The sequence below is a fragment of the Entamoeba dispar genome, genomic scaffold (genome assembly GCF_000209125.1).
Source record: "Entamoeba dispar SAW760 scf_1105229458535 genomic scaffold, whole genome shotgun sequence".
NCBI lineage: Eukaryota > Evosea > Mastigamoebida > Endamoebidae > Entamoeba > Entamoeba dispar.
The window spans coordinates 11,786-22,251 of record NW_001853241.1 but is presented as its reverse complement, the minus strand read 5'-3'; the positions used below and the strand labels follow the sequence as shown (position 1 = coordinate 22,251).

Sequence of the window (10,466 nt, the reverse complement as noted above, 5' to 3'; positions counted from 1 at the left end):
TTATTACTGGAGACCAAGATGGAGTTTGTTTGATTTGGGATATTGGAATGTTAATGTGTTTACATGTAATTGAAGTGGGAGAATGTGTGATAGGATTAGATATTAACAATGAAACAGGAAATTTTATTGTATTAACGCAACACCAACTTTATTATTATGATATAAACGGTGATTTAATAAGCCAAAGTCAATGGTTTGACTATGACCAACTCACTTCTGTTGCTATTACACAAACACCATTGTGGAATGACAAAACGTTCATTGTCATTGGTGATATAAAAGGTAATATCATATTTTTGAAATTAAATGATAGTCTTGAGTTTGTTCATTATCTGACTATTCCTAGTTATCCAACACCAATTGAATCTCTGAAAATTTCAGATGATAATACCTCTATTTTAATTGGACATGTAAATGGCATTGTAATTTGTTTGAATTAAATTGTTATTGTTCTTTTCTTGTTAAATTAACTAAAACGCATGAAAAAAATCCAATTAATTTATTCAGGCAACTGCCTTGTCATCATTAGACTCTTTTTCCATCTGGAATACTACTATTCTTTGTGGAACAAACTTCTGGTCCATACGACCTGTCAATGCATAGTGAATTTCTTGTCCATTGATTTTATAGTCAAATGATGCTTGTTTGCATTGGCACTGGTTTTGAGAATCATTTTTATAAATAACAATGTCAGGACCATAACCCACTTTAAATAACATATTGTTTCCTTGTGGCTTGAGAAGAAAGGCGTTTCTTCCTTCTTCTTTTTTAATATCAAATTTGACCATTCCATCAAACCTGTGGTTAGATGTTAATGAAAATACAAATGCGTTTTGATCTTCAACTATTTCATCAAAGATTTTGATAAATGAATGCAAAAATATTCCAAATTTATTGTGTTGATTGTCTTCAATAATAATGACAATATTGGAACGTTCAATAATTCTTCTTCCAAACTCAGATGACTTAGTATCCCATTTGTCTGAAACAGAGTCAAAAATTAGTTGTCCTTTCTTTAATCCAGTCCATTTCTCTAATTGACTGTCTTCTTCTTTTGAAACAAACGCTTTAACAGGTTTGTCTTGACAAGAGGCATGTTGTCCCCTTTCTTCTCTAAGTCTTAATTCAAAGTATTGAAGTAATTGGTCATCATTAAAATCCGTTATTTTCTCATCACCTTTTAGTTTATCACGAGCACTCTGAAGATTAAGTTTAATGTTCGTATCATTGGTATCCACTTTCCTTGTAAGGTCTTCTATTTTCTCATCAGAGTATTTATAGATCTCAAATAATTCATTTATTTTATTGTCAACATTATTTTCTTCAACTAAATCACTAAATTCTTCAGTAAATTTATCTATCTCTTGTTTTGTTAAATAGCTTTTATTAACTTTTTTAGTAACCCTTTCTGTTTTTATTGGCTCTGTTGATTCTTGCATTTCGTTTAATTTAATTTCGATATGGTGTACCTGTTCTTTAAGTTCATTAAATTCACTTCTAGTTACGGTGTCTGGTCTTTCACTGTTTTGGAATTCGGATTCAAAGTCACCTGTTCCTTGGTTTATTGGCTCTATAGTTTTATCATGAAGCTCTTGCATAATTAAATGAACTTATAAATACTTCTTAGATTATTTAAATGCTAAAACTAAATCAAATTTATTCTTTGAATTAATTATTATTTAAAAAATTTCATTTTTATTTTTATTAAAAATGATGATTAAAAGAAAGGAATTAATTATAAATTACCTATAGTTAGGTTTTCATCATGTATTGAAAATGGTGATTAAAAATTAAAAGAATTGAAATATTACACTAAGTTAAAATCTTATAAGTACTATGTTCCAGTAATATAATAAGTATTGTTGATTAAAGAAATGTTTTACTAACTTCAGTATTAATACTTATATTAATTATTAACTCCTTATACTCTGTCTATACTTTAAATCAAAACTGGTAAATTATTGCGTGAGTTTATTTATAATTTAATGAATTAATTTACTATTAAATAAATTCTATTGTCGTATTATTTACTAAATCGGAAACAATAATTACAGGTATTAAATAGAAATTTATTTTATAAGAAAATACATTGAAAAGAGTATTGAAACCTAATTTTGTCAGATATCAATATAAATATTACTCAATTTATTAAAAATAGCAATCTTTAGATTATATTCAGTAATAATGAATATTTTAATTTAATAGAAATATTATTTATGATATTATTTAATCATAACTTAAATAAATAATTCGCTGTTAATAATAATTGAAATGAAAATAAGTAGATAATATATTCAAAGATGAAACATAATTTCATTTGTTCTGGTTCTAGATTTTAATCCAACTATATTTTAAAAAAGTTTTTTATCATTAAAAGATATGAAAACAGTCTGTTTTAATTCTTTTTAAATTAATTAATAAAGAACAAACAATTAAAATATAAAACTAATTATGTGTTCAAATAGAAAAAGAAATAAATGGTTGTTAAACTTTAAAATAAACATTGAATATAATAAAATAGAAAAGTATTCAGATCTACTTTAATAACACCAAATAACTCATTCTAATATCAACAAGTTATTTTAAATTTTATTTAATCAATAAAGGAAAAGTTAATTAGTCTAATTATTTTATTTAAATCTTATTTACTCATTCTTAAACAAATAACTTTTGAAATAAAATAATAACATAATCCACACTTTACAAGTTTAAAAAATCTATGTTATAAAATAATAAATAAAAATACAATAATCTAATAAAAAAAAGAAGTCTAATTGATTAGAAATTAAAAAGAATATATTTGAATGAGATTTTTAGACAATAATTCTATGGTACTAAAAAATATAAAACAAATTAAAAACAAAAAAAATGAAAGATAGAGGAGAAATTATTTTTAGTTTTGAAACATTAATTCCAAATACTTTTTATCTGCAAGTTCATTAAATTCTTGATAAATAATATCCGAGTCATATACAACTTGTGCAGGAATTTTTTTATGCATGTCTTGTAAAAACTCAACCATTCCATCAAATCCCTTTTGTTTTTCAACTATTTGGTCACCATTTTTCAGGATAATAGCACTACAAATAAAATAATACAATTTTCTTTCTGGATAAGCGAAAATACGATCCCAAACATTAAGACAATCACGTGAATTAAAATCACGTTTAAATAATAATACAATCCATCTATAACAAAACAAATAATTTACATTATTTCTTATAAAATAATCATATAAAGATGGATTTACGAATTTAATAATCCATCCAACTTCTTCAAAGTTTTGTACTTCGTGATTTGTTCTTGGTTTATAAAATTGTTCCATCATATCCATAACTGATTTAAATAACCAAAATATTTCTGATTCATCTAATGTAATTTCCATAATTAAACTACAAATATCATTCATTCCTTGACCATATCCAATTCTCCAATTATATAATGCATATGTTCTTAATACATCACGTAACATTACAACATTTTTTTCATTAAAAAATTTTTCATGTTTATTATCAGTTCTTCTAACGTCTTTATCTATTTGTTCTAATGTTTGTTTCATTGTTATCCAATTTGTTAATTGTTCAGGAACAAAATTTTCCCATTGTGTTTTAATCATAAAATATTGTTTTCTTCGTTTTTGATCAAGTTCTTCTCGTTGTTTAGTTGTCATATCAAATTGGTAATATCCTAAAACAAGTTTCCATACAAATATACGTGCATCAGGTTGTAATCCACTAAAATATGTTGATTTTCTAATATCTTCTTGTGCAGAAATTTCAAAACTACCATCTTCATTTGCTAATGAAAGAATTGTCTTAAGATCAATTGGAGTAATTTGAGATAAATCAATTGGACTAGAACTTAAAATATCAGCAACTTTTTCTAATCGTTTATGAATAATAAAAACGTTTTGTTGTCCATCTTTTCTATATTATATAAATAACCAACTTATTGATAATTAATTATATTTAAAAACAATATAACAAACGGTACTATTGTAAATCCATTTTCTATAATAACATTAAGAAAAAAATAAACATTAAACTCACTATCTTTTGGAAAGAAGAATGAAGGAAGATGTTTTTCTATAGTAGAAAAATTAATTGTATCAAAATTATTAATAGGAGATGAAATACAAAGTCCAGATATATCGTCAATAGTAAAAGTAATACTAAATGTATTGTTTTTTGATCTTGATTTTCCATCTAATGATATAGAAGATCTAAATTGGAATGTTAGAATACTCAAATTAACTGAAATCTTTATATTTCCATCAATCATTGATCTATCTTCATTTTGAACATATACATGAGGTATAACTGTAATTGTTTTTTCATTACTTTCTTTTGACTCTCTTGGAGTATTTGGTGACTTGCTTTTAAACATTCCAAAATTAATCTTCAATTTTGTTTGACTTCTTTTTTTTTTTTGTTGTTGAATTTTCTTTTTTCTTCTTTTTTTCAATTTTATTATATTTTTAATTATCTTTTATTATTTTATATAATTTTTTTTATTTTATTCTTCTTTTATAATACTATTTATTATATTTACTACTTTATTTTAAAAAATCTGAAAAATTTGATAAACACAAAAATTTTTGATTAATCAAATAACAAAAAAATTTATAAAAATCTTAAAAAATTAATGGAAAATTGGAGTGAAATAATAGATAATGAAATCAATAGTAATGGATGGGAAATATTTCCTAATGTTCAAGGATGTAAAGAGGCAAGGTATAAAAGTACTGAGACTACTGTAGTTGATGTTCAATTTTCTATGACTTTAAAAGGATGTAGTATATATACTTTTTTAAATAATCCAATAATAATCACAAAATGGTATCCATTTCTTCATAGTGTAGAAAAAAAAGGTGAAGAATATATTGGGATGATATTAAGTCCATTAGCACAAACATTTGTACCATATAAATTTAATTTCTTTACATCAGTTAATAATACATCATTTACTGTAATACTTCAAGGTATTCCAAAAATATTAATAATTTTAAAAGAAATGGGAAATGAATGTATTGCTCATATTTTGTATTACCTAAATGCCCAACCAATTCAATTACTATCTTCATGTTTATTAATTTTTAAATGTTTGTCTGAAGCTCTTTCAGGAATTGAAGAATATAGAATATTAGTATCAATGGAACATGCTTGTTATCCTCGTTATACCTCACCTCCATTAAGTCGTTATATTCATGAAAGCCATCGTGTAAGAATAACTGCTAATGAAGAAGGAGATAAAATGTTTATTCAAGCAGATATTAAAGTACCTTTACGTCCACAAACATTTTATGATCTTGTTTCAACAAAAAATGGATTAATGAGTATTATATCAGAAAATATAGGAATTAAAGATGGTCCTATTCTTTCTTATAGACATCTTCAATTTAGTCCATTAGTACAACCACTTATTTCAATGGATATAATACAAGGTTCCCGTATTACGCCTGATTGGATGGCTTTAATATTTAAAACAATCCAATATCCTGGTTGTCTTCATGAACATCATAACTTAATAGAATTTAAAGAAAGTGTTATTTCTTTTAGGCATTGTGATGATGATGATACCAGGGTACGTTTTAGCATTCTTTTAAATCTTCCAATCATACACTCTTTTCCAATTCCTTTAAGAGAAAAGTTTTTATCAAATTTAGTTGCACCAATATTATATTATTTTGCTACAATTGCTTCTCCATCTTTGTTAACACCTCCAAAAGTCTCTCCACCAGACCCTAATTTACCTGAAATGATTACAATTGAAAGTATGTCTTCGTTATTACTTAATGCAATTACTTTATCTAAAACAAAACAAAAACAAATAACAACATTAACTTCATTACCTGATTCTATTCTTTTAAAGATTTTCAGCTACCTTAGAATAGATTCTATTCGTAATGTACAACTATTATGCAAATCTTTTTTCTCTCTTATAAATGGTAGTTTAGCAGTAGAAACATGGAAAGGAATTTACCACTCAACTTGTTATTATAATGGCCGTTTACACCCAGAAGAAACTAAAGAAAATTTAATGAATGTTGCAAAGATTCAAGCCTTATGGAGAACAACAGAATTTAAACCAACAGTTCAGCAGTTTGGAAATAAAACAATCACTGCCATTGATGTTAATGGTTCTATCTTTGTTGGAAATGAAGATGGAGAAAGCCAAGAAATTACAAAAGAAAAATATACACAAAAGAAATATAAAAAGTCATTATCTTCAGTTTGTGGGATCAAACGAATTGGAAGAACAACCTACATTGGATATGGAGATGGAAAAATCTCAATTATTGATGAAAATAAAGAAAACACTAAAATAGTAAAAAGTTATACTAAAATGGATTTTTCATTAGATGGTAGATATTGTTATGGATGGGGTAAATCAATTTCTATTATTGAACTAGAGTCTGGTAGTATTGTTAATGAATATAAACCACATATGGCAACTATTACACAAGTTAAAGAAATGAAAAATTTATTAATTTCAAGTAGTTTAGACAAAACTATTAAAGTTTTTGATAGAAGAAGTAATGCCATAACTATGGACTTAAAAGGCCATAGCAATGCAGTTAAAGGGTTTGACGTTACTGGAGAATGGCAAATTATTTCTTGTGGAGATGAAAAGGCTTCCATTGCTTGGGATATTAGAACAGGAAAAATGTTATGCAAATCTGATCTTGCTGTTATTCCAACTTGTATGGCAACATTTAATAAAAAAGTTATTTGTTGTGGTACTAATGGTCAAATCGTATTACAATGGAATAAAATAACTTTAGGTGACAGAAGGTACATATTTAAAATTCCTAATATTCCTACATCAGTATCTCTTGATGATGGCATTGTTGCTGTTGGTACAAATAATGGGCTAATCTATTTAGCCTCTATTTAAATGTTTATTTTAGCTTTCCTCAATTATTGTATACATATTTCTTTTTTAGTATAAGTGTTAGACCTTAGTTTTGAAAGTGAATAAAGGGTTGTTAATACTTTTATGATCTCTTAAACAATGCAATTTTTTCCATAACAAAATTGTTTTATTCAATTAACTTACTTATTATTTTTATTTTATTCTCTTAAATTTTTCTTTTTCAAAACATTTTTCTTTTAATTAAAAAATATATGTTTTTAGATTATTGATAGTTGTTAAATAAGATATAGGATACTGAGTGTTAAGGGTGTGCTTAATAAACAGACTGAGTAAAAATAAATTGAATTTTTTAAAGAAACTTAATTAAACTTAATTATGAGATATAAATCTCCTCTTTTTCCAGTTGTTCCAATTGGCATACCATATCCCTCATATGGCCCTTGTACTCCTTCTTGCCCTGTTATCATAACAGGAATAGTGTCTCCATCAATACATGGAATAGAGCATTGGAACATTTGGTTTCTATAAGCTTGTGGAATAGCAACAGTTTGGAAAAGGTTGTTTTCTTGTCGTTGATAACTTTCTGTTTGTTGTGTTTTGGCAACAATAATCAAATCCCTTTTTCTTCCATTAACTGGTTTTCCATATCCTTTGTAATTAAATTCAGCACCATCTGATAATCCAACAGTGATTGGGACAGTAAATATTTGTCCATTTATTTCTATTTCTTCTTGATACCCAGTGAAGTAATGATGGATTGGAATGTCAACAGATATAATTTCTGGTTCAATTGGTATATCATCAATTCCATTAGCACTACTACTTTCTTTATTGAGTGGTGGTAATTCTTTGGTGGAAGTTTCTTGACTCTTTTGATTTATTGGGGTTTGTTCAATATAATTTTTAAGTCTTTGATTTTCTTTTGTTAGGTTATCAATAGTTTCTTCGTCGTTTTGAGATTTCATTCTCAACTGTGTTATCATTTGTTGCATTTCTTTGATTTTATTTTGTTGCATTTCTCTCATTTTACAAAGGCCATCATTAATCTCTTTAGCAGTTTTCTGGTTATTTTGTTTAATAATTTCTAAATCTTTTTTCATTTCAGTGTTCTTTAATTTAATTTTTTGATACTCTTCTCTAATTTCCAATAACGTCCTTTGTTTTGAATCTTGGTCGTAATTCATTTGAGGTATTCTTCTTTCATCTTTTTGAACTATTTTCTGATCTGCGTTGTTAGGTTTATTGTCAATGCTTCCAATCCCTCTAATTTGTAGTGGAAGGTCAATGATATCTTCACCAAACTGCAGTGTCACTGTGGTAATGTTACTTTGATCTAAAGCATATAATAATCTTGCTACTTGGTCACAATCTCTTCTTAACTCTTCTCCTTTGGCAGTCTTGATACTTTCGTAAATTGAGATAATGTTAGGACCAACATTATTAATAAGTATAATGTTTTGTATCATTTGGAAAAGCTCCTGCATTTTTTGTTTAATTGCCTCATCAGATTGACACCCTCTTAAGAAGCTTTCTTCTTTCTTCACAAAGTTAACACTTTCACTGATTGGTGTTGTTATACAAGACAATAAAACATTGTTAATGAAGTCTAAAGTATTAACCATTTCAGTTGGTGACTCTACATTTGGTATAGATACCTGATATCGAAACACCAATGGGAAGCATTGGTTAACTCTTTCCACATATTGATTAAATTGTTCTATATTAGCCTCTTCTGTTTCTTTTTTGGATTGGTTAAATAAAGAAGCAATTTTGCATAAAGCATTTAAAGATTCTTTTAGTATATGAAAAGTGTTTGTGTTTTGCATTAGGTATGAATCAATAATATTAGATCTTTTTCAATGACAGTAAATAAATGATGTTTATTATTTTTTTTTTATTTCTTGAAGTCATAAATACCACAAATATTATGAGTTGGAATTTCAAATAAGATTAAAATTATTAAATGGTTCTAAAATTTGTAGATTGGCTCATTAATAGAACACTTTTAGTTGTGGAGTTTAAGAAAGAGTCAAGTTTATTAAAGTATAAGTAATAAGAAATGTCTTAATACTGAATATCAAAAGAAGAAAACTAAATAAATGAATAAAATAATCTAAGATGCGAATTACTGTAAAGAAATAACACTAAAAGCACGTTGTTGAAACGTTAAGAAATCAAATATTCAAATGTACGTAGAATGAAATAACTAACAATGAGTCATTGACTATCTTTATATGAATAATTTTAGGTTATAACTCTAATTTTTGTTTTCATTTATTATCTATTTTATGTTGTTTTGAGAATGGTTTACACCTATTACAATGAATTAAATTCTCATTAATTATTTTATTTTATTGTTGTTATTTTGTTTTATTCAATAGACAAATAATACAAACTAGTATATAACTGATTTAATTTAATGACAAGAATTGGCTGTACCTAAGAAATTCAATTTATTCATTTCACTAAACTAGCTAATTAACGTCAGAAATCAATTCAATATCCCTTTTAGTATTTATGTAATAGAAAATGAACAATAAACTAAAAGAATAAACACAAACAAATCATTAGATAATATCTACATAAAAAAAAGAATTAATTAAAAAATGAATTTTACTCATTAATCAAAAGAACCACCAGAATTAATACCCTCTACAAAAAATTTATTGACAAATCGAGTAATGAAAAGTTTGTTATTATGTAATAAGTGCACATAAAAAGACATACCAATGAAAAAAAATTATTATTAAAAATTTATAGTATTAAAAGTACGTGATTCCAATGAGAAGTTATATAGCATATATATAAATAATGAATTAAAGAATAAACAGTAGTTGTTTCAAATACAAAGTAGATGAAATACCTTTTAAATTGAAGAGATAAGTGATGATAAAAAGGCAAAATGATAATATTTTGTTATGTATAACTATTTTAAGAATAGAACTAAAAATAACAAGAATAAATTCTAAAGTATTCTAATTTATTCTAAGAAATAGTTATAGAACTATCAAATCATCATTTAGTTATTGTCTTATTGAAAATGACACAGTTAGAAATGGTTTATTTAATGAGTGTAGCTAAATACCTTAGAAGCTATGAAGAGTTAGTTAAATTTTCAATGATAAATAAGAAAACAAATGAAGGATTACAGTCATTTAAAGAGAATTTATATTTAGATAAAGACAATGTAATAAAAGAATTAAAGATATTTGGTGGAATGACTAATTATCAAGGAACAAATATTATTTCTTCATTAAAAACAAATTATGAATATTATGATATTGATGGAAATATTCAAGGAATTCCTATAAACAAGATTCGTAATTGGAAAACAGATAGTCTTTGTAGTAATATCAGTGAAATGAAATCATTAAAAAAGCTTAATATCACTATTGGTGGTGATATGCAAGGGATGGATTTGTGCAAAAGAAATGAAATTGGAAAGGGTTGAGAGATATAGAGACATTAAGATTTGTTAGAATTACTCTTTGAAGAGAGCCTTCTACACCACTTGAAGAAGATGAAATTAAACAGTTTATGAAGAGTTTATTTCCATTCTTAAAGAAATTGGAATCGACCCAGAATTATAG

The 10,466-nt window shown here is 25.8% G+C and overlaps 5 protein-coding genes across 5 annotated transcripts in view, besides 17 other annotated features; 3 read left to right on the top strand and 2 right to left on the bottom strand.

Annotated features, from left to right (window-relative positions):
- The window catches only part of EDI_053870 (uncharacterized protein), a gene marked incomplete at both ends in the record, with an annotated part of 7,288 nt that extends 6,848 nt beyond the window's left edge, over positions 1-440 (top strand). The window contains one exon of the mRNA XM_001734738.1: positions 19-440. Within this exon, the coding sequence (XP_001734790.1) occupies positions 19-440 (422 nt within the window). The remainder of the gene's footprint in view (positions 1-18) is intronic.
- Positions 441-767: 327 nt separating this feature from the next.
- Positions 768-928: a repeat region.
- A 738-nt stretch (positions 929-1,666) lies between these two features.
- Positions 1,667-1,712: a sequence feature (AT_rich).
- A 12-nt stretch (positions 1,713-1,724) lies between these two features.
- Positions 1,725-1,789: a repeat region.
- A 181-nt stretch (positions 1,790-1,970) lies between these two features.
- Positions 1,971-2,012: a sequence feature (AT_rich).
- Positions 2,013-2,179: 167 nt separating this feature from the next.
- Positions 2,180-2,251: a sequence feature (AT_rich).
- A 142-nt stretch (positions 2,252-2,393) lies between these two features.
- Positions 2,394-2,453: a sequence feature (AT_rich).
- A 124-nt stretch (positions 2,454-2,577) lies between these two features.
- Positions 2,578-2,648: a sequence feature (AT_rich).
- A 59-nt stretch (positions 2,649-2,707) lies between these two features.
- Positions 2,708-2,765: a sequence feature (AT_rich).
- A 70-nt stretch (positions 2,766-2,835) lies between these two features.
- Positions 2,836-2,870: a sequence feature (AT_rich).
- Positions 2,871-2,893: 23 nt separating this feature from the next.
- EDI_053860 (uncharacterized protein) lies at positions 2,894-4,386 on the bottom strand (the record flags this gene model as incomplete). The annotated part of the gene is made up of 2 exons (XM_001734737.1): positions 2,894-3,926; positions 3,989-4,386. The coding sequence occupies 2 exons, from the start codon at positions 4,384-4,386 to the stop codon at positions 2,894-2,896; spliced, it is 1,431 nt and encodes a 476-aa protein (XP_001734789.1).
- Positions 3,955-3,983: a sequence feature (AT_rich).
- A 52-nt stretch (positions 4,387-4,438) lies between the features above and the next one.
- Positions 4,439-4,563: a microsatellite.
- Positions 4,564-4,589: 26 nt separating this feature from the next.
- Positions 4,590-4,646: a sequence feature (AT_rich).
- On the top strand, positions 4,645-6,897 carry EDI_053850 (uncharacterized protein; the record flags this gene model as incomplete). The annotated part of the gene is made up of 1 exon (XM_001734736.1): positions 4,645-6,897. The coding sequence occupies one exon, from the start codon at positions 4,645-4,647 to the stop codon at positions 6,895-6,897; it is 2,253 nt and encodes a 750-aa protein (XP_001734788.1).
- Positions 4,989-5,010: a sequence feature (AT_rich).
- A 162-nt stretch (positions 6,898-7,059) lies between the features above and the next one.
- Positions 7,060-7,129: a sequence feature (AT_rich).
- A 106-nt stretch (positions 7,130-7,235) lies between these two features.
- On the bottom strand, positions 7,236-8,702 carry EDI_053840 (uncharacterized protein; the record flags this gene model as incomplete). Its single annotated transcript, XM_001734735.1, has 1 exon — positions 7,236-8,702. One exon carries the CDS (start codon positions 8,700-8,702, stop codon positions 7,236-7,238), a length of 1,467 nt encoding a protein of 488 aa, XP_001734787.1.
- A 53-nt stretch (positions 8,703-8,755) lies between these two features.
- Positions 8,756-8,776: a sequence feature (AT_rich).
- A 441-nt stretch (positions 8,777-9,217) lies between these two features.
- Positions 9,218-9,251: a microsatellite.
- Positions 9,252-9,608: 357 nt separating this feature from the next.
- Positions 9,609-9,644: a sequence feature (AT_rich).
- A 287-nt stretch (positions 9,645-9,931) lies between these two features.
- EDI_053830 (uncharacterized protein) lies at positions 9,932-10,327 on the top strand (the record flags this gene model as incomplete). Its single annotated transcript, XM_001734734.1, has 1 exon — positions 9,932-10,327. One exon carries the CDS (start codon positions 9,932-9,934, stop codon positions 10,325-10,327), a length of 396 nt encoding a protein of 131 aa, XP_001734786.1.
- Between the last annotated feature and the right edge of the window lie 139 nt (positions 10,328-10,466).